This window comes from Equus asinus, chromosome 4 (genome assembly GCF_041296235.1).
Source record: "Equus asinus isolate D_3611 breed Donkey chromosome 4, EquAss-T2T_v2, whole genome shotgun sequence".
NCBI classification, from domain to species: Eukaryota; Metazoa; Chordata; class Mammalia; order Perissodactyla; family Equidae; genus Equus; species Equus asinus.
Genome location: NC_091793.1, coordinates 40,923,186 through 40,947,007, shown reverse-complemented (window position 1 = coordinate 40,947,007; position 23,822 = coordinate 40,923,186). Strand labels below are relative to the sequence as shown.

Genomic DNA, 23,822 nt, shown 5'->3' with positions numbered 1-23,822 from the left:
TGCCAATCTTCCTTTATTTTGTACGTGCAGTGCCACCGCAGCATGGCCTGATAAGTGGTGTGTAGGTTCATGCCTGGGATCCAAACCCACAAATCCCGGACTGCGTAGGCAGAGTGTGCGAACTTAACCACTACACCACTGGGCAGATCCCTCATTTTCTTGGTGGTTTCCTTTGCTTTACAGAAGCTTTTTAATCTAATGTAGTTCCATTTGTTTATTTTTTCTTTTGTTTTCCTTTCCTGAGGAGACATGGTATTCAAAAAGATACTGCTAACTCCAATGCCAAAGAGTGTGCTGCCTATATTTTCTTCTAAGAGTTTTATAGTTTCAGGTCTTGTATTCAAATCTTCAATTTATTTTGAGTTAATTTTTGTGTGTAGTGTAAGATAATGGTCTGCTTTCATTCTTTTGCATGTGACTGTCCAGTTTTCCCAACACCATTTAATTGAAGAGACTTTCCTTTCTCCATTGTGTGTTCTTGGCTCCCTTGTCACAGATTAGTTGTCCATAGATGTGTGGTTTTATTTCTGGGCTCTCAATTCTGTTCCATTGATCTGTGTGTCTGTTTCTGTGCCAGTACCATGCTGTTTTGATTCCCATAGCTTTGTAGTATAATTAGAATTCAGGGAGTGTGATACCTGCAACTTTGTTCTTTTTTCTCAGGCTTCCTTTGAATATTGAGGGTCTTTTGTTGTTCCATATAAATTTTAGAATTCTTTGGTCTGTTTCTGTGAAGAAGGTCATTGAGATTCTCATTGGGATTGCATTTGAATCTGTAGATTGCTTTAGGTAATATGGACATTTTAACTACGTTTATTCTTCCAATCCATGAGCCTGGAATATCATTCTATTTCTTTATGTTTTCTTCAATTTCTTTCAATAATGTCTCATAGTTTTCAGTGGATAGATCTTTCAACTCTTTGGTTAAATTTATTCCTAGGTATTTTATTCTTTTATTGTGATTATAAATGGAATTGTATTCTTGACTTCTCTTTCTGCTAGTTTGTTGTTAGTGTATAGAAATGAAACTGAGTTTTGTATGTTGATTTTGTATCCTGAAACTTTATTATATTTGTTGATTATTTCTAATAGTTTTTTGATAGATTCTTTAGAGTTTTCTGTATATAGAATCATGTCATCTGCAAATAATGAGAGTTTCACTTCTTCTTTTCCAATTTTGATACCTTTTATTTTTTTTCTTGCCTAATTGCTCTGGCTAAAACTTCCAGTACTATGTTGAATAAGAGTGGTGAGAGTGGGCATCCTTGTCTTGTTCCTGTTTTTAGACGAATGGCTTTTAGTTTTTCTCCATTGAATATGATATTGGCTATGGGTTTGTCATAGATGACCTGTTATGTTGGGGTACTTTCCTTCTATACCCATTTTATTGAGAGTTTTTTAAAATCATAAATGGATGTTGGATCCTGTCAGATTCTTTCTCTGCATCTGTTGAGATGGTCATGTAGTTTTTATTCTTCATTTTGTTAATGTGGTATATCACTTGATTGATTTGTGGATGTTGACCCATCCCTACATCCCTGGAATAAATCCTGTTTGATTGTGGTGTATGATCCTTTTAATGTATTATTGTAGTTGATTTACTAATATTTTGTTGAGGACGTTTGCATCTATGTTCATCAGTGATATTGACCTGTAATTTTCCTTTTTTGTGTTGTCCTCCTCTTATTTTGGTATCAGGGTAGTGTTCACCTCACAAAATGAGTTAGGAAGCATCCTTTCCTCTTCAATTTTTCAGAATAGTTTGAGAAAGATAGGACTTAAATTTTTGAATGTTTGGTAGAATTCACCAGAGAAGCCATCTGGTCTTGGACTTTTGTTTTTTAGAAGTTTTTGATTACTGTTTCAATCTGTTTGCTTGTGATTGGCCTATTCAGATTCTCATTTCTTCTTGATTCAGTTTTGGGAGGTTATGATTCTAAGAATTCATCCACTTATTCTAGGTTATCCAGTTTATTGGCATATAGCTTTTCATACTATTCTCTTATAATCCTTTGTATTTCTATGGTGGCCATTGTCATTTCTCCTCTTTAATTTCTTATTTTACTTATTTGAATATTCTCACTTTTTTTCTTAGTGAGTCTGGCTAAGGCTTGTCAATTTGGTTTCTCTTCTCAAAGAACCAGCTCTTAGTTTCACTGATCCTTTTTGTTGTTTTTTCAGTCTCTATTTCATTTATTTCTCCTCTGATTTTTATTATTTCCTTCCTTCTACTGACTTTGGGCTTTGTTTGTTCTTCTTTTTCTACTTCTTTTATGTATATGGTAGGCCTGTATATTTGAGATTTTTCTTGTTTGTTGAGATTGGCCTGTCTTGCTATAAATTTCCCACTTAGTACTGCTTTTGCTGCATCCCATATTTTTGTATATTGTGTTTTCATTGTCATTTGTCTCTAGATTTTTTTGATTTCTCCTTTGATTACTTCAGTGATTCAATGGTTGTTCAGTATCATGTTGCTTAGTCTCCACATATTTGTGACTTTCCCAGCTTTTTTCTTGTAGCTGATTTCTAGTTTCATAGAATTGTGGTTGGAAAAGATGCTTGATATGATTTCAATCTTCTTAAATTTATTGAGGCTTGCTTTATTTCTCAACATATGGTCCATCTTTGAGACGGTTTCATTTAAACTTGAGAAGAATGTATATTCTGCCATTTTTGGATGGAATGTGCTATATATATTTATTAACTCCATCTGGTCTAGTGTTTCATTGTTTCATTTAAGGCCACCGTTTCCTTGACTTTCAGTCTTGATGATCTATCCATTGACCTAAGTGGGGTGTTAAGGTCCCCTACTATTATTGTGTTCCTGTCATTTTCTCCCTTTAGGTCTGTTAATAGTTGCTTTATATACTTTGGTGCTCCTGTGTTTGCTGCATATATATTAATAAATGTTATGTCTTTTTGGTGGAATGTCCCTTTTATCATTATATAATAACCATCTTTGTCTCTTATCTTTTTTATCTTGAAATTTACTTTGTCTAAGTATGGCTACACCTGCTTTCTTTTGCTTGCCATTTGCCTGGAGTATCATCTTCCATCTCTTCACTCTGAGCCTATGTTTGTCTTTAGAGCTGAGGTGTTTTTCCTGGAGGTAGCGTATTGATGAGTCTTCTTTTTTAACCCATCCAGCCACTCTGTGTCTCTTGATTGGTGAACTCAATCCATTTACATTTAGAGTGATTATTGATATATGAGGGTTTAAAACTGCCATTTTATCTTTTGTTTTCTGTTTATTGTTCCCTTACCCTTGTATTTCTGGCTGCCATTTCAGTTTGTTGGTTTTCAGTGATTGCTCAGTTTTTCTCTTATTTATGATTTCTGACTCTGCTCTGATTTTTTGTTTTATAATTACCATGAGGTTTGTATAAATGATCTCATAGAGCCAGCCCTGATGGCCTAGTGGTTAAAGTTTGGCACTCACCACTTTGGTGGTCCAAGTTCACTTCCCAGTTGTGGAACCATACCACCCATTTGTCAGTTGCCATACTGTGGTGGTGGCTCAAATATAAGAACTGGAACAACTTACAACTAGGATGTACAAACATACACTGCAGCTTTGGGGAGGAAAAAAAAAAGAAGGAGATTGGCAACAGATGTTAGCTCAGGGTGAATCTTTCCCTGCCAAAAAAAAAAGAAAAAAAGATCTCATAGATGAGATAGTCCATTTTGTGATAGCCTCTTCTCTCCGTTAGCCTATGCAGGTTCCATTATTCTCCCCTTCTGTGGTTTTGATGTCACAAATTATTCTTTTTTTGTGTTGCGAGTTTCTGACTAAATTGAAGTGTTCATAGTTATTTTTGGTGCTTTCTTTCCCTTTATCCTTTATTTTATAATTAAGTGTTTGGTAACATATTCTGATGGAGAGCTGCAATTTTCTGATTTTGTCTGTCTATTTATCTCCTTGCTCCAAGCTTTGTTAACCTTTGCCTTTTTGTTTCAGAGGGCTCCCTTCATCATCTTGTAAGGCAGGTCTAGTGGTGATGAACTCCTTCAGCTTTTGTTTGTCTGGGAAAGCTTTTATTTCTCTGTCATATCTGAAGGATAATTTGACTGGATAGAGTACTTTTGGGTGATACTTTTTGTCTTTCAGTATGTTAAATGTATCATCCCACTCTCTCCTAGCCTGTAAGGTTTCTGCTGAGAAATCTACTGAAAGCCTGATGGGGGTTTCTTTGTAGGTTATTTTCTTCTCTCTTGCTGTCCTTAATATCTTTTCTTTGTCATTGACTTTTGGCAGGTTTAATATTATATGTTTTGGACAACGTCTTTTTGCATTGATGTAATTAGGAGTTCTATTGTCTTCATGTATTTGCATGTCCAGTTCTTTCTTCAGGTTTGGGAAGTTCTCAGCTATTATTTCTGTGAATAAGCTCTCTGCTCATTTCTCCCTCCCTTCTCTCTCAGGGATACCTATATTCTTATGCTACTTTTCCTAATTGAGTTGGATATTTCTCACAGGATTTCTTCATTTTAAAAACATTTTAGTTCTCTCTCCTCCTTCACCTGAATCATTTCTAGGTTTCTATCTTTGAGCTCACTGATTCTCTCCTCTACAAGATCTGCTCTATTTTTTATGCTTTCTACATTATTTTTTATCTCATTAATTGGGTTCTTCATATCCAGAATTTCTGTTTGGTTTTTCTTAGAGCTTTAATCTCTTTGGTGAAGTATTTCTTCTCTTCATTAATTTTATTCCAGAGCTTGTTGAACTCTCTTTCTGAGTTTTCTTGTAATTTGTCTAGTTTCTTAGATTTTTTATTTTTTTCCTTTTTCTCCCCAAAGCCCCCCGGTACATAGTTGTATATTCTTCGTTGTGGGTCCTTCTAGTTGTGGCATGTGGGATGCTGCCTCAGCATGGTTTGATGAGCAGTGCCATGTCCGCGCCCAGGATTCGAACCAACGAAACACTGGGCCGCCTGCAGCAGAGCACGCGAACTTAACCACTCGGCCACGGGGCCAGCCCCAACTTGTTGAGTTTCTTTATGACAGCTATTTTGAATTCTTTGTCAGTCAGATCGTAATCTTCTGTGACTTCAAGTTTAGTTCCTGGAGAGCTGTCATTCTCCTATTCTGCCATGTTGCTGTAGTTCTTCATGGTGTTTGTTGAATTGATCCTCTGCCCACACATTTCTGTTAGTTACCAGCTTTCTTATTTGGTTAAAGGTTTGGTTACTATGGTTCTGAGCTGCTTCTTGTTATATTTGAGAGCCTGCAACTTTCCACCCTCTCCTCTCTCTGCTGGTGCCTTTGTTGTGACACTTGTGCCTCTGAGGTTGCTGGTGCTGGTTGCTTTTGATGTCATTGCAGTCTCAGGTGTTGTCACCAGGCTTCAAGGACTGCTGCTTCTTCCAGGGTCACCTGGGTCTTATATTATCCCACTTGCTCTTTTCAGGCTCTCCACAGGCTCAGATGCTGCTGCCTGGTACACCACCAGCACTGCTTCTGCTGGGTTATCTGGGGGTGCTGGCAACACCACTGCCGGGGTGTGGGGTTCACAGGTGTTGCTGTTGCTGTCAGGGACCTGGGTTCTTGTATGCAGCTCCTGCTGCTGATAGAGCCAGTGTCAGGCATGCCACCACTGGGGGCTGGAGTCTCAGGTTCTGCTGTGGCTCTTGAAGCCTTAGGTAGCAGGTGTCACCTGCCACTGTTGGGGGAGGAGTAGGGTCTAAGCCGCAAGTGTTGTTGCTTGCCCTGCAGTCTCTGGTCACTGGTGCCCACCACTGTGCTTTTTAAGGCCTCAGGTCAGGGGTCCCTGCTTCTGCCAGTGAAATCGTGGTTTGGTTGCTGTCCCCATTGCTGGAGAGACCAGTGACACTTCAGATGTACTGATGTATGGATCAATCAGGCAGTCTGGTGTGCTGTGCAGGGAGTCCTTTGTTGGTCACTGGATATCTGACTGGTTGTAATTTAGAGGGGAGAGACCAATGGAACGACTCATTCCACCATGATGCTCATGTCACTCTTATTGTTGAATTTTAAGAGTTCTTTGTATATTTTGGATAACAGTCTTTTTTCAGATGTGTCTTTTGCAAATATTTTCTTCTAGTCTATGGTTTATCTTCTGATTCTCTCAGTATTGTCTTTTGAAGAGCAGAAGTTTTTAATTTTATGAAGCCCAGCTGATCAATTATTTCTTTCATAAATTGTGTCTTTGGTGTTGTATCTAAAAAGGCATCACCATACCCAGGGTCATCATAGTTTTTTCCTATGTTATCTTCTAGGAGTTTTATAGTTTTGCATTTTACATTTAAGCCTATGATCCATTTTGAGTTAATTTTGGTGAAGGGTGTAAGGTCTGTATCTAGATTCATTTTTTTGCTTGTAGATGTCAAATTGTTCCAGCACCCTTTGTTGAAGAAGCAATTGTATTGCCATTGTATTGCCTTTGCTCCTTTGTCAAAAATCAGTTGAGTTTATTTATGTGAGTCTATTTCTGGGCTCTCTGTCCTGTTCCATTGATCTGTCTGTCTATTCTTTCACCAATGCCACACTGTCTTGATTAGTGTAGCTTTATAGTAAGTCTTGAAGTCAGGTAGAGTCAGTCCTCCAATTTTGTTCTTCTCCTTCAATATCGTGTTGACTATTCAGAAGGTTTTTTCTCTCCATATAAGCTTTAGAATCAGTTTGCTATCTACAAAGGAACTTTTCTGAAATTTTGATTGAGATTGCATTGAATCTACAGATCAAATTGTGAAGAACTATCTTGATAATATTGAGTCTTCCTATCCACGAGCATGGAATATCTCTCCATTTATTTAGTTCTTCTTTGATTTTGTTCATCAGAGTTTTGTGGTTTACTTCATACAGATCTTGCATATATTTTGCTAGATTTATACCTAAGAATTTCATTAGGAGTGGTGCTAATGTATATGGTATTGTGGTTTAATTTTAAATTCTACCTATTCATTGTTGGTATATAGGAAGCCATTGCAGTTTGTATATTAACCTTGTATCCTTCAAACTTGCTATAATCACTTGTTAGTTCCAGGAGTTTTTTTATCAGTTCTTTCAGATTTTCTACATAGATGATCGTGTCATCTGTGAACAAATGCAGTTTTATTTCTTCCTTCCCAATCTGTATACCTTTTATTTCTTTTTCTTGCCTTATTACATTAGCAAGTACTTCCAGTACAATATTGTAAGGAATGGTGAAAAGAGACATCCTTGCTTCATACCTGATCTTAGTGGGAAAGCTTCAAGTTTCTCACCGATAAGTATGGTGTTAGCTGTAAGTTCTTGTAGGTAGTCTTTATCGAGTTGAGAAAGTTCTCATCTAATCCTAGTTTACTGAAAGTTTTTATGATGAATTGGTGTTGAATTTTGTCAGATACTCTTTCTGCATCTATTGATGTGATCATATGATTTTTCTTTTTAGTCCGTTGATGTGATAGGTTCCATTAATTGATTTTTGAATGTTGAACCAGGCTTGCATACCTGGGATAAATCCCATTTGCTTGTGGTGTATAATTCTTTTTTGGATTTGATTTGCTAATATTTGTAGAGCACTTTTGCATCCAATTTCTTGAGAGATATTGGTCTGTAGTTTTCTTTTCTTGCAATATCTTTGTCTGGTTTTGGCATTAGGGTAATACTGGCCTCATAGAATGAGTTAGGAAGTCTTTCTGCTTCTATCCTCTGAAAGAGATTGTAGAGAATTGGTATAATTTCTTCCTTAAATGTTTGGTAGAATTCATCAGTGAACCCATCTGGACCTGGAGCTTTCTGTTTTGGAAGGTTATTAACTATTGATTCAATTTCTTTAATAGATATAGTCCTATTCAGATCATCTATTTCTTCTTGCGTGAGTTTTGGCAGATCATGTCTTTCAAGGAATTGCCCCATTTCATCTTGATTATCAAATTTGTGGGCATAGAATTATTATCCTTCCATTAAAAAAAATATAGTATGCCCCTCTGGGGCTGGCCCCGTGGCCAAGTGGTTAAGTTCGCGTGCTCCGCTGCAGGTGGCCCAGTGTTTCATTGGTTCGGATCATGGGCACGGACATGGCACTGTTCATCAAACCTGAGGCAGCATCCCACATGCCACAACTAGAAGGACCCACAACGAAGACTATGCAACTATGTACTGGGGTGCTTTGGGGAGAAAAAGGAAAAAAATAAAATCTTAAAAAAATAAATAAAAAAATATATATAGTATGCCCCTCTACTTCTTAGACATATGGTAGCAAATTGTATAGTCTTTTCTCCATCTTGATCCCTTCTTAGTAATATGTACAGCTTGTCTTTCAAGGACTGGTAGAGCAGTGTGTTTATTTGAACCACAATGACAAATACTCATTGACCCCATTCATAATATCAAATTTTTTTTAGCTTAATTACAATATAAATGCTTTTTAATGTATTTAGTTTATCCAATGTTGGATCTGTGTATGTTTTCTGAGGGTAGAAACCAGGTCTATTTAACTTATTAAATAAAATTTTAAACTCTATTTGTTTTGGAACATTTTATGAGATTTAGACCTAGTTTTAGGCCAGTGACTATAGAGGTAGGTGCCCAATAAATGAGATAGCTTTCCCTGATGATTTTTTGAAAAATACTTTTGTTGTGTATGTTTCACAGTTATACATGCATTTTCTCTCCTTTTACAGTCACAGGATTTCATCTATGGGGCGCAGTAGTGGCAACAGGGGTGGTCTGCACATTCTACTGCACACTGGTATGTCAAGAATATTTTTTATCCTTTCATCTACCCACTTGCTTTGCAAAATTGAAAATTCCAATAGTTGTGTGCTGCAGTCTGGGTTGTTCATACCTATTCTCTTACTCCTACCTCCTACAGTGTAACTTTTTTGTAAGGAATATTCAGTCTGGGGTAAAATTTAATCCTTCTTAGAACATTGATCATAACTGAACATTTTTTCTTTCATCTGAACCGTGCAATGGTCCCTACTCTTGTCTCCTAATTCATCCTTACTGTTGCCAGGTTATTATGGCTGTGCTCATATTATTCTTCCACTTAGAAATCTGAGATAAATTCCCACTGTCTTTAGGCAGGAGTGGCCGTCAAAATATGTAACAACCAGTATGGCATGGGCTCTGATATTATCATAGATGCTGGTCCTTAGTATCTATGCAAGTGGTGCAAGTTTTATGGTGTCTCCGATAGTCTGGGTTTTAACCCTTTAGTTGCTAGATCTTTTAGAAGACAGGGTACCCATGGAGGGCCTGGTCCAGCCAAGGTCATAGGTCCTGGAAGGGGACACTTGAAAAGTTTGTGGCAGTGTCTAGTACAATACAACTTGAGTATTTCAACAACTGGCTTGACCTTCTATGTATATACTAGTTGAATATCAGCCCTCCCTATAGGATAAAATATCTGCCTATAGGCACATATTGCCTTTTGCAATTTGACTCTGAATTTTCTTCCCAACAATCTCCCCATACCACTTCAAAATATATATCTGGCCGCACTCAATGTGCCATGTACTTTGACCTCTCTGTGCTTTTGCCCATGCTGTTTTCACTACTGGGAGGGACTTCCATCTTTGCCTCTGCTTATGTTTGAAGGTTTGGCTTAAATATCACCTTCTCTTGAAGGTTCTCCTAACCTGACCATTTCCCTTGGTGGTACTCTTGGCCAAGATCCATGTTTTCATTGTTTTTGTCTAGTGTAGTGTATAGCATGTAGATGTTTAATAATGTCGGATAGAAACATTAATTCTAATACACTTTCCCTTCAAAGGGTGGTCTTAAAGCAGTTATATGGACAGATGTTTTCCAAGTTGGGATCATGGTGGCTGGATTTTTATGTGTGATTATACAGTCTGTGGTGACTGAAGGTGGAATCAGCACTATTCTAAATGATGCCTATAATGGTGGAAGATTAAACTTCTGGAAGTAAGTAGCTCTTTACCTCTTGGTTAATAGAACACTCTTTTTGCTTTTTCTATAAAAATAATGTCTTTATTGAAATAGTAAGTTTACTTTAGAAAACAAACGAACCTCTAAGAATGTGGTGTAGAAAAGTGAAGCTGACAAATAAATGTGTAAGCAGTTTCCACCAGGTCTTTAAGGGGTTAAAACAGTCAGATGGTGCTTAGTTATGTGATACTTAGGATGGTGCATCCTCCTGAGAAGGCATTTATAGCAGGAGTATTTTATTCCAGATATTAAAGTCTGGAATAGGTTGAAGGGTAGGGTAGGGTGATAAGGGAAGAGATAATGGAGAGAGAAGAAAAGGAAACTTCTTAAGAGAAAAACACTAAAAGATAGTGATTCCATTTTGACAGTTTTGTTTCACACAGCCTGGAAAATTTCTCTTTTGATATTGGTCTGGTAATGTATACTATATTATTATGTATTATAATTATATTTATGTGTAAGTATTATATATTATATATTATTTAATAGTCTGTATTATTTCTGAGGTATTGATTATGAAAGTTATGGTTGATGCATCAAGTGTCAGTATTGCGTATAATATAAGATGTCTTAAACAACTGTTCAGTTTTCCTAAAGAGAGACTAACGGAAAAACTAGATATTTCACCCCACTATATATCACTCAATTTAAAAGAATATTTAAAACACCTTTCCTTTTGGACTAGTAGTGTCATCCTTTTACATCATGTTCAGTATAGAGAAGGGCTCATTTTGACATGGACCAGCTTATTTTCTTTTTAAGCAGTCCTACTTTGAGGCACGAAGGCTGAAATCACTGGAAAGAAGAAATAAAACACAGTTTGCACTTTGTTGGCTCTCTTCTGGTTTTCTGAAAATAGGTTCTAACATTTGAGAAGAGCTTTGTCAGAAATTGGACAGGGTCAATGTGTTGATTTGCAGGAATGAATTACAGCAAATCAACTTCAACTGTTTTCAGTATTTTTTTTCTTTTTACCTCAAGATTCAGATTCCAAGGAAGAGAGCCTCCAGTTGGCTTAGCTTGAGCATGATTCCATCCATCCCTTAGCTAGAGCAGAGCAGGATGTTTTGATTGACAGCCATGTAGACTATTAAATGGAGAAATGGTAGCTTCCCCATAGTAAACCTGGATTGCTGTTACCAGAAGAGGGGAGAATGGACACTAAGAAGCAGATACAACCTGTGTCCACTCAGGAGATCTTGGTCATTCCCAAATCTCTTCCCGGTAGGCTGGGTTGAGGGGAGAGGTTGTGGAACCAATTGTTTTTCGGCAAGATAACTGTTACTTTGTACAAAGGATACACATACTCCCCCATTGAAGTGGTAACATGCATCAATAAAAGATTCTAAAGAATAAAAGATAAGACATTTTTATGATCTTTACTTTGAAGACTGCCAACCATTAAATAATAATGAAAAGGCTTATCGTGTATCCCTTGTAATTCTAATAAGTTTTGAGAATATCACAGGCAAAATATCTGCTCTGGTGGAGATAAATGAAGAGAAGGATTTTGTGTTGGTATTTTCTGTGCAGTCTGTAGTTGGCATAAATATGCTGTTTGGCCTGAAACCACTGAATTTTGTGTTTTAAATCTTGTCTTACTTCCCTCAGGTAGCTCGCTGAATCCTTTGGCTCTTGATTTCCATTTGCTAACATAGTGGCTACTTTCTCTATGGGAGAAAAGGTCAACACCCTTGACACTGTTAGACTTTGACATTAAATATTAGAGAATGGAATAGAGGCTTTGATCTTTCCACAGGAATGCCAGAATATGCATAAAATCCAAACACTTTATTCTACTGATCTCATATATAAGATTTGGAATAGATTTGAAGAAATTCATGATTTTCAGAAAGTTTCCATGAAAGCTAATTTTGCAGAAATTTATCAAGCCCATATTGTGTATCAGAGATGAACAGAATCATTCCTTCCAATGTGGTACCTTAAGAAGGATTAAAAGATGTATAAGCAGTGAAGTTAAGCTTTCTTTGTAACAATATTTTTGTCTTAGGTAAATGTTACAAAGTGTCTTGTAACTATTAGTTTTTAGCTTGTGCACACAGCATTTTAAGAAAGCATGATTAGGGGCTGGCCCGGTGGTGCAGCGGTTAAGTGTGTACGTTCTGCTTTGGCAGCCCGAGGTTCACTGGTTCGGATCCCGGGTGTGGACATGGCACTGCTTGGCAAGCCATGCTGTGGCAGGCATCTCACAGTAGAGGAAGATGGGAACGGATGTTAGCTCAGGGCCAGTCTTCCTCAGCAAAAAGAGGAGGATTGGCAGCAGATGTTAGCTCAGGGCTAATCTTCCTCAAAAAAAAAAAGAAAAGAAAAGAAAAGAAAAAAGAAAGAACGATTATAATGACATGGTAGTTTTAGAACATGAAAACCTTTAAACTGCCTTAATTGACTGATTTCTTGAGCTTGAATATAAATTAGAACTGTGACTGTACATGTGCTAAGAAAGGAGTTATACACACAAAATGTGCCAATTTTGTGTTCATTTCAGTCCCCTATCTCTTGCTGTGGTGAATTTAGGAACCTATGTTTCTCTTTTCAGTGTCATGGTCTTCTCTGATTATAACATGGCAGACTTGTTTAAATAATTTCCTATGGCTATGGGAGAACAATTTATATAAACACTCAACATGATTATTTATTTTCCCCCAGTCCCATCCAGAATTTCTAAATCTCTGAAAGTATCAATTTTTGTTTCATTAAACTTAAGTTAGGAATATTTCTACCTCTTATATTACTTGATAAATTTGTATATATTTATGTATATGTACATATTTATATAGGTATACACTGCTTGCTTCAAAAATTATTCTTTGAGGATTTTCTGTAGTTTTTGTGCTGATGGTTCAGACTTGTTTTCTGTTTCTTTTCGTTTAGTTTTAATCCGAATCCTTTGCAAAGACACACATTCTGGACAATTATAATAGGAGGGACCTTCACGTGGGCCAGCATCTATGGTGTCAACCAATCACAAGTGCAGAGATATATTTCCTGTAAAAGCAGATTCCAGGCAAAAATGTAAGCCAAACTGTGGTATATAAATCATTATAACCATCAGTTACCTTTATGGAAACTCTTTCATAAGTCAAGCTTTGCTCAAGTTTAAGTCTTTCATATCATGAAATTCCAAGAGATATATGATATACTTACTTACAAAAGGATAAAGTGGTACTGTATGTTTTAAATCAGATATAGAAAATATTTATATGAATTGTTAAGTAAAATAAATCTTATCAAATAAATAGGCATTTACTGTGTATCTGTGTAACGAGCTATCGGGATTAAAAAATTATAAATACAAGGCTCTTATTGTTAAGAAACTTAACATCAAATTAGGAAATACATGCAAGTGAAATAACACTAGAGAGGCATAACAGTTCCCTGAAACAATATGACAATAGAGGAAATGTTCCAGAGCATTTTATTGCCAGATGTGCTGGTGTATTTTATTTTCAGACACAATCATGAATTTATAACCCTGCTTTAATACTTGCTACTTGAGTGATCCTGGATCAGTTCTTGGACTCTTTTAGCTTCAGTTTCTAAACTTGGTAAATGAACCTAAGAAATATACCTCTCATGGGAGGTATTGTGGAATACTGTGTTTGGCACACACATATTAGAAGTCCAGTAAATGTGAATTCCTTTTCCACCTCAAATCATGGAATGCAAAGGCAGAAGATGAGTAAGAAATTCTTGTCAACCAGGCAGATCCTGAAGGATGATCATATGTGGGCAGGTGGAGGAGAGTGGGAGGGCATTCTAGGTAAGCAGAGTAATTTGGACAAAGCATAGAGGTTGAAAGGACGACATGGTCAGGGAACTCTCAAGCTCATCTTGGCTTGAGCGAAGAGTATCAACAGTGGCTGGTTGTTTCTCAGGAGGCCTCAGATCAGCTTGGTGACCACCATTCGTTGTGCTGATAAATATGGCTCACTAGGCCCACATGCTTGTAGGAGATTAGAAACTCTAAATAGATTAACAGTGTGATTGGAGTAGGAGAAGGAGTGGCAATTCTATTTCTATTCAAAGGAGAACATGAAAATACTGTGATGACACATGTTAGAGCTCAATATATTGAGAGTAAATTGGTTTGGACATTATCTATCTTTAGAAATTTCCACAACTACAGATATATATGAATATGAGTACAATAATTAGATATGGAATTCCCCAAAAGTGAGCTTAGGAGTTCTGATATTTTAAGGAACTTGAAGGCATGTAATTTATATATCCAGTAATCCACCGGATTTTGAATCTATACCAGAGCGGATGCCTCTCCCAAAATAATTGTGCACATGCTCTTCTATTTCTTTGGGAACATGAAACTCAAAAAGCCCAATTTTATAGCTGTAAGAGCAGTGTTAGAGCTTTCTTAATAGGAAGCAGTTTCCTTCAGGATAGCCCAATGGGTCTCCTTAGCAAGGCGGACTCCCCGAGCTCAGGGGAACCATTTTCTCCTGTTTTCTAACACTCTCCTTGGGAAGAATGAATCCAGCCACAAAGTGAAGACCTAATGACATTGACTGGTCAGGGACAATATCAGATGTTGATAAGTGGTGTATTTGAATAGTATTAAAGTCAAAATGATATGGTAAAATGTTAAACTCATATATAAGCAAGGGCTGAGCAGGAAAGTGTCAGGGCATATTTTCTGATGATTTGGAGATGAGATATAGCTACTTTCGCTATTTTTATACAATAACAAAAAATGTAGTAAATTTAGTCAATTCAAAGGAAAAGGCTAGCAATCTGTTGTTTGGCACCCGTTGCAGGGTGGGTCCTCTGGAAGCCAACTTTGTGATGGAGGTTAGCATGCCAGAGTCTATTACAGTAACTCTGTAGAAGAGAAGGAAGAGAAGGAAGCAGAACTGGACAGAGGGAGATATTGGACTGTGACTTGTTCTCAATAGAGGCTTCGCAGGGAGCTTGGAAGCTGGGGTGACTCTTCAGACTTACCCCAAGTTAGAGGGGACTGGGCCTTTAAATCTCTGGTTCCAGAAGTCATTAGATGCAGACTTCCCTGGGGAAGCAGGCATGACTTTGGGAGTGATACCTCCCTTCAGCCTAGGACAGCTCATCACAGTGTCCACCACAGCACTGCTGGGGAAAAAATGTAGCCACCTTAGTGAAGGAAATGTTTTCTATTCAACTGATTATTAAGACATAGCATTCAATGACATTAGCACTAATAACATCAATAACTACCGTTTAACAAGTGTTTATTACATTCCAAGTGCTGTGCTATATGATATATATTATTTCATTTAGGCTTATAACCCTGTGAGGTGGGCATTGTTATGTCTAGGTGTAAATGGAGAAACTGAGGATGGGAGAGGCTAAATTACTTGCCCGGGGTCACATATGGCAGGTAGAGCCAGAATTTATGCTCAGGTCTGACTCCAGTGCTGTTACATGAACCTTTGCATCCTACTGGAGCACACATCGTGTATTATAATGCTGAACAATGTTTGAGAAGATACCCGTCCAAGGAATACAGGTTTGCCTTTCATACCTAATGGATGATATTACAAACCACATTTAAACAAGTTTGATGAGTTGCTATGTAGATGCTAACAATATTTAGCAGTTTATAATTGCGTTACTTTAAAAAGGAAAATGAATAATAGTTGCTGCTCTGTTGACTAATCAAATCTCTATTTCATGACAAGAAGCCCTGAAGTAAGATAATTAGATACCATTATGAAGCTAATAATACCCATGGAACTCTGACGAGGAGGATACATTCGTTCAATGGAAAAATCCCATCTATTCCAAGTATTTCCACACACATTGTTGACTGACATCATAAGCAGAATGTTATGAATAAAATAGGCCAGAATAAAATAAATAGCATTTTTGATAACCAAAAGATAGCATGCATTTATTGAGAATAATCATGAAAGTTTCTCTGTTTGTTTAACAAGTTTCCTAATCTTTGGGATGGAAATTACAGTTGTCTTTTGCTGGTTTGTTTTCACTTCTGTAGGTCTCTCTACATCAATCTTTTGGGACTTTGGGTAATCCTCGTCTGCTCAGTGCTTTGTGGACTCGCCCTGTATTCCAGGTACCATGATTGTGATCCCTGGACAGCCAAGAAAATATCTGCACCAGACCAGGTTGAGTACCATGTCTTTCTTACACACGCATTAATAACATTCAGAAAGCTCATTAATTGGGAAGAAAGAGTGTTTATGTTCTTGTAGAGAAACAGCAAATTGGTACAATATAATCATCTTTGATTTCTATAATGCATTTGGCAAAAATTTATTTTAGCAGATCCAGCAAGAGTGAAGAATGCTGCATCCAAGATTAAAATATTGAAATACCTGGAAAAATTTGAAGCCAAGTGTTAGATAGAAATAACTCAAGGCTGGGAGTAGAAATGTAAACACAGTTAAAAAAACTATACACGAAACATGGTACTGTAGAGTATTTTGTGGGTATTGTTAGATTGCTCATTTATGAACAGTTATATTCCATTCTTTCACAGATAAAGAAACGAATCCAATAATTGAACATTTATTGAGTGCCACCTATGTGATGAGATTCTGTGCAAAGAGCCTTGTATCCTTTATCTCTTTTAATTTTCACAATCCTGTAATTCTAATCTTATAGATGAGGAAATGAATGAACCTCAGAGACGTGACATAGCCAATAAATAAGAATAACTGCAAGCACTCATCACATACTTACCACGGGCCAGGTGCTATCATAAGTGCTTTACATAAATTTCAACTTCTAATCCTCACAGTTACGCTTTGAAATAGGTGCTATGATTATCTCCCTTTCAAAGATGAGGAAACCAAAGCACAGAGAAATTAAGTAACCAGCTAATAAACTTGGATGCAGGATTTGAACCCAGGCAGGCTGCCACCAGAGTCCTACCTTTGAACCTCTCTGTCATATACCATCGTTCAGAAAGTGGAGCTAGAATTCAAACCCAGGACTCCCTGACTCCAAAACCTGAGTTTTTGTTGTCAGAGTTCCCGCCAAAATTATTTTCCAGGACTTGCTTGTAAATCAAGTGCCCAGGGGACTCATTAGAATGAAGATAGGGTAAATTTTTTGTTGGTGCAAATGCATCACATATTCCCAGAAAAATACAACTTTGTGGGATTAGAAAATGAAAGCATGCTTGAGCTGTGTATCTCAACCTTATCTTAGCCCATCCTCTCCTTTTGATAACCGGATCCTTCCTATTCACTCAGAGAATCCAAGAATCATGTTTGCTCTGAAGATGGAGGCACTCTTCCATTATATTCACTCTAGTCAAGAATTTTTTGTGGTTTTTGTTGATCTTTATTGTCTGTAGTTTGTATCATGAAGACAATAGGGATTTTAAAAATGTTTCTGATATGCCTTCCCTTACCCCGGACAAAAATATCCCTACAACTTCCTAACCTTGAGACCCCTTGTCGTAGAACGCGTTCAGCAGTGTCTTGCATACATGCACCTATCACTTAGAGGATTTTAGATCTCACTGTAACACTAACAATGGAAACTACTTCTGCTTGTGTATGGAATACTGCTTGACGTTAAACTTTTAAGAAATCTTGGGAATTTGCTTCTCATATAGAGAATCTCATATAGAGAGAAGTGCTTCTCTCATTTTCTGTGAATAAAGAATTAGTAAACTTTGGAGAAAGTGGAGGAAACATTCTTACAACAACTCAACACGGACCCTTGGGACAGTGGAGGATGTGCTTCCATATCCCATTAGCAGACCATTGTTAAATGAAACCAAAGAAGCTGATAAGATAGGGCATGCCATCTACTCTGTACTATGGGAGAAGGAATCAATAATGTTTCAATGCAAATGAGAAGACATTTTTCTGGAAAATTATCCACTTTGACCCTTTTGATATAAAAATCAGTTTTACTGAAAGACTGCCATGTAAAACAGTGCTTAAGTCATGCACATTCTCATCCTTATTTAATATTTATTTAAAAAAATAAATCAAAAAGCAAACTTATCAAAAGGCAAGTTGGTATCAGTAACTTTTTTTGAAAGAAGCAAATTTCAGGAATTTACTGAGGTTACTCACCACTTTGTCTCATACATGTGCAGTTATTACACTTTCAGTCCTGGGAAGTGATTGAAGTTCACAAAGATGGCCTTGAGTCATCAAGTAAAGTTAATTAAGTGACATGAATGCTGCTTGCTTAAGCACAGAGGTCTGTAAAATATTTCCTTTAAATTGATTTGTTATTCCAAAAATGAGAATAGCAACCTTTTTATCAAGCATGGACTATACTAAGTGCTTTACAAAGAGTATCCAATTTAACTTTTATGGCAACTCTACAAGGTTAGTTTTATTACCCCTGTTTTACAGATGAGGAAACTGAGGCTCAGAGAAATTAGGTAACAAAAGCCACATCTGTCTGAATCCAAAGTCTGTACCTGTAACGACTGTGCTATTCTCTACTTTAAGTGTTACCAGTTAAAGATTTAATTTTAGGGATTTGGAAATTTCAGTTATGTGGAATAGCTTCCTTTAGTTCTTGAAGAAGATAAGATAAATGAGGCATTCATTAATTTTATTTGATAGAAAATAGTACTCAGGAGTAAATTTTTGAATTTTTCAGCTCATGCCTTATTTGGTACTAGACATTCTGCAAGATTATCCAGGACTTCCTGGACTTTTTGTGGCCTGTGCTTACAGTGGAACATTAAGGTATGAACTATATGACTCTAATAATACATGGTTTCTCTGTTGGGATCCTTCTTTTGTTATTGGATAATTCGAGGGATAAAGCTGAATTCTGGACGTGGGCACAAATGGCCCAAAGTTGGCAATCTACTCCATGTATCCTCTCTGTCAGTCTGACTCTTATCTTTGTGGGCTAGCAGTCTGTTATCATCAGTCTCCACTTTTAACTTAGTCCCTATCTTCTAATACACTATCACATACCCTATAGGGTCATAATAATGATGATCACTTGATGGTAGCTTTTACTGATTATCAAAAATGGGTACCTACAGTCTCAGTTTAAAATATGCATGTGGCTAAAGCATAATCAAATGGACAATTAGAATTAAAATCTCCTATTTACATGCTGAATAATATACACTGTCCAAAGATTCTTGTTTTGTGTTTGAACTTATTCATTGCACTTTCTTCCTGTGTTTGCTCCAGGGAATTCTTATTATTAACATGTGCATCATATGTTAGCGAGGATCCAGGGAATTAATACTATTGATATTTATGACACGTTAGTGAAGACTTATGACAGTTCTTTCTATGCACAAAGAAAAATAGGTTTAAAGTCGTTATGTAAAAATGCTGCATAATATATGTAGATTCTTTCCATAGACACGATTAATTGCAAGAGGGAAGCAACATTAAATGGTCCTTTCTCACTATTAAGCCTATGGATGTTGCCTGAATCATTCTTGGATGGGAACAACTGCCAGAAAGAGGATGCTGGGATCATTCAAAATAATATAATAGAAATCTGGTTATAGTTCAGAAGTAACAATTTGTTCTTCCCCTTCTCCTTCCTGCTTAAAGTATTATTAAAGTATTATTAAAGTTAAAATGTTACAAATCGAAAGTTCTGTTTTCCCTCGCAGCACAGTGTCCTCCAGTATTAATGCCTTAGCAGCAGTGACTGTGGAAGATCTGATCAAACCTCACTTCAGACCGCTCTCAGAAAGGTCTCTCTCTTGGGTTTCCCAAGGAATGAGTAAGTTTCCATTTTCACAATTCCATTTTAGCTCTGGGAGATGATTTTTAAAGATACTAGAAATTCTTTTCCGTAGTAGATACAGAGTGAGAACCTCTGAGTGCCAATGGATATACATATCCGCATGGCTATGGCTTAATGCAGTCATGGTTATATTTGCAATGAAGATTTAGGAGATACTTCAAATAGTTAGTTGTCAGGGACCACAAAGGATGATTTCCAGGGGTCCTATTTGGCTGTCCTTTCCTACTGTCTTCCTATCCCAGATCTATGCCAAAATTCTTAGCCAGAGAAAAAAAATTCATTCCTTTTCCTTTTCAGCTTTAGACCACAATTTTAAGGAATATCCTTAATTTGGAACCAAGAGCCACACTTTTTCTATGTTACCTAAGAAGGTGCTGTCAGTTTAAGGTACAGAGTCTGTGTATTAATTGAAAATAAAGAAGCAGAGCATTATGCTTTTAACCTGTCTTGGTTGTCTGCTCTGTCTGCACATGCAGACTGTCCTGGAGATGGTCTATAAAATTGTGCAAGGAATTCTCAATTTATATTCTTAGATTATCAAACTTTATTAGGGGTTAAGTATCTGGCTTGAATAGAAAAGTTTAAAGGTCTCTAGTTCCCAGATGTTCCAAATGTAATATCTGACTGAAAGAAATCTGGCTAGTGTACTCCATTCCTTATTTGACTTCTTGGGCATACGTGTTTTGGAATGAATGACTAACAATTCTTTTTTAAAAAGACACTTTAACCTCAAAACAATAACACTAATAGACGGTCGAAGAAATAGTAAGTAATATTCTTTTTTAAGCCATAATTTTTTTTTTTAAAGATTTTATTTTTTTCCTTTTTCTCCCCAAAGCCCCCTGGTACATAGTTGTATATTCTTCGCTGTGGGTCCTTCTAGTTGTGGCATGTGGGACGCTGCCCCAGCGTGGCTCGATGAGCAGTGCCATGTCCGCACCTAGGACTCGAACCAACGAAACACTGGACCGCCTGCAGCGGAGCGCGCGAACCCAACCACTCGGCCACGGGGCCAGCCCCTTTAAGCCATAATTTTATATATAATTGCCGTGACTATAGCCTGGAATAAGTACTTAATTTATATTCTTCATTGTCCCCCAAATTTAAATAGCACTGCATCATTTTACCTGGTTTTAATCCTGGAGCATAATTTCAGAATGATACAATGCTTCTTGAGGAGTATTTAGACTGGTTCATTATGGGATTATTGAAGCTGGGTGGTTTAGTAGAGTGAATAGAAGCTTTTGAAGCCAGACAAACCCAATCTTGCTTCATCAATTTACTAGCTATTATCTTTGAGGAAACCCAATAACCCATTTGAACCTCTGTTTCTTTATGTGGAAAATGAGAACAAAAACTATTCACCTTTCAGCTATACTATGAGGTTTAGAGATAATGTATATTAAACAAGAGGCACTAGCTGGTGCTCAAGGAATGATGCTGCTAATGATTAATAAGAAATCAACTCTGCTAGTGCAAATGAAGTTTTCATTCATTTTGAAGAGTTATATAAAATCATTATCTTGAGATATCTACAATAAGGACATCATAGAGAGGAGCATGGTAGATGGTGTGAATATGTTTCCAGTGGCTTTAAATACCAAAAACCACAGTGGTATCCATTCATGAGCTATCAAATGGAGAAGAATCTAGCTAAATATGTTGAAAATACTATTTATATTAGGATTCAGAGGCATAAAAAATCATTGCAACAAGAGCCCTTTGCAAAAACTTAATGTAAAGGTTTCCATTCAGGTCTAATAGGATTATTTACCCAATATGCTTAACAAAGGAGTGAGTGTTAGTGTAAGTAAAATAGGAATTACATAATATAAGGAGTGCACTAATTTTATGATGAGCCAATTTCTCATTAATTTTTTCTGTACTTTGAATTTTATGTGTGGGAAATTATATTGACTGATTTCAGGTGATTTTTGCTGAATGGAAGTCATTAAAAATAAAATTTAGAGGGGTAAGCTTTTCTATAATTTAAAAAGTAAAATGTGTACTTGGATAAAATCTGGAAAATAACTGAAAGCCAAAAAAAAAAAAAAATCCTACCATCTGACCACCAGTGGTGGCTTGAGGATTTCTATAGTTTAGGGGAAACAATTTAGTAGAAAGAGGAATATCATACTTGTCTTGAAACTGCCTTTCTTTGCTAGTTTAACAGGAAAGGCATGAGGATGTTGATGGAATGAAAGCGCTAAAGGTCTTAAACCACCCTTTGGTGTAGATTGCCACTTCTCTGGAGAAATGAACACTTAAAGTCAGAAGGCTCTAATTTCTGATGTTTATTACTCCCCTGCTGCATCACCTTGTGCAGAGCACAGCTGAATTGTGTCCTATTTTTGGCAAACTAAAAACAGAGACCTGAGGCTTCCTTTATAAACAAAGGGTTATGGAGGATTAGATTAATAACACAATAGTTCTTAGCTTTAAAATTCCTGCAGTTAATTCTAGGGATTCTTTACTTATATAACCTAATGTTGTCATTAATCCTGGGACACAATATCAGGGTTTTCTCTTCTTTCTTTATACACTGCTGATCCTGTAGGAAAACACCCCTTTCCTTTTTTTGCTGGCTCTGATGTATGTGGCCATTGTTCACTGCAGTCATATTACTCACTTTGAATCAAAGATGTGACAGCTTATTCTACTCAGAATTCTAATCCTCTGAGTCTGGATTTTATACTGGCTTTTATATCATCCATCTAGGCCTGCTGTTTGGAGCCCTGTGTATTGGAATGGCTGCACTGGCATCTCTGATGGGGGCTTTGTTGCAGGTAAGAGCTGACCTTTGAAAGTTTGAGTCATAATCACTACATTTTTCTTTTTCTTTTTAATGTTGATGTGATCATCCTCCCAGACTTCTTTATGTATATGTCTATGAATAGGGAAACAAATTAAAATCACAATGAGATGCTCTATAAAAGCAAGAAAGAGAGATGACTAAACTCTTTTAAAATTTTTTTAAATTAAACTTTCTATTTTGAGATAATTGTAAGTTTACCTGCAATTGTAAGAAATAATACAGAGATCTCATATACCTTTACCTGGTTTCCCTCAATGATAACATCTTGCAAAACAATAGTACAATATCACAGCTAGGATATTGACATTGATACAGTCAAGATGTGGAATGTTTCCATCACCACAAGGATCCCTCTTATTCCCCTTTTATAGCCACACCCATTTCCTTCCTGCCCCTATTCCCTCCTTAACCCCTGGCAACCACTAATTTGTTCTCCATTTCTATAATTTTGTTGTGTCAAAATGCTATATAAATAGAATTATATAGTATGTAATCTTTTGAGTTGGCTTTTTTTTACTCAGCATAATTCTCTGGAATTCATCCAGGTTGTTGCATGTATCAATAGTTGGTTCCCTTTTTATTGTTGTATAGTATCCCCTGGTACGGATGTACTACAGTTGGTTTAGCCACTCATCTGTTGAAAGGACAGCTGGGTTTTTTCCAGTTTGGGGCTATTATGAATAAATATGCTACATTTATGTACAGGTATTGTGTGAACATATCTCTTTATTTCTCCACAATAAATGCCCAAGAGTGCAATTTCTGAGTGGTAGTTGTGTATTTACTCTTTAAAGAAGCTGACAATTTTCTAGAGTGATTGCCCCATTTTTATACCAGTAGCATGTATGAATGGTCCAGTTTCATCACATCCTTTCCAGCATTAGTAGTCACTATTTTTTATTTTAGCCATTCTGATAGGTGTACGTTGCGTATACTGATATCTCATTGTGGTTTTAATTTACATTTCCCTAATGGCTGATGATGAACATTTTTTTAGGTATTTACCATCTGTCCATCTTCTTCCATAAAATGTTGCTTCATGTCTTTTGCCCATGTTCTAATTGAATTGTTTGCTTTTTTACTGTTGAGTTTTGAGAGTTCTTTATATATTCTAGATAATAGCCGTTTGTCAGAGGTGGTTTGCAAATATCTTCTCACTCTGTAGCTTGTTTCTTCACCCTCTTAATCTTTTACAGAGCAGAAGTTCTTAATTTTGATGAAGTCCAATTTATCAAGTTTTTTTTTATGGATTGTGCTTTTGATATGAAGTCTAAGAACTCTTTGTCTAGCCCCAGATCTTGAAGATTTTCTCCTATGTTTGTTTTCTAAAAGTTTCAGAGTTTTACATTTTATATTTATATTTATGTCCATGTTCTGT

At 36.7% G+C, this 23,822-nt stretch overlaps 1 protein-coding gene across 1 annotated transcript in view; it reads left to right on the top strand.

Annotated features, from left to right (window-relative positions):
- The window catches only part of SLC5A8 (solute carrier family 5 member 8), a 58,408-nt gene that overhangs the window by 13,294 nt on the left and 21,292 nt on the right, over positions 1 to 23,822 (top strand). Inside the window, exons 4-10 of the mRNA XM_014835062.3 lie at positions 8,628 to 8,695; positions 9,722 to 9,876; positions 12,793 to 12,933; positions 15,905 to 16,034; positions 18,505 to 18,593; positions 19,493 to 19,605; positions 22,348 to 22,415. Coding sequence (XP_014690548.3) covers positions 8,628 to 8,695; positions 9,722 to 9,876; positions 12,793 to 12,933; positions 15,905 to 16,034; positions 18,505 to 18,593; positions 19,493 to 19,605; positions 22,348 to 22,415 — 764 coding nt within the window. The remainder of the gene's footprint in view (positions 1 to 8,627; positions 8,696 to 9,721; positions 9,877 to 12,792; positions 12,934 to 15,904; positions 16,035 to 18,504; positions 18,594 to 19,492; positions 19,606 to 22,347; positions 22,416 to 23,822) is intronic.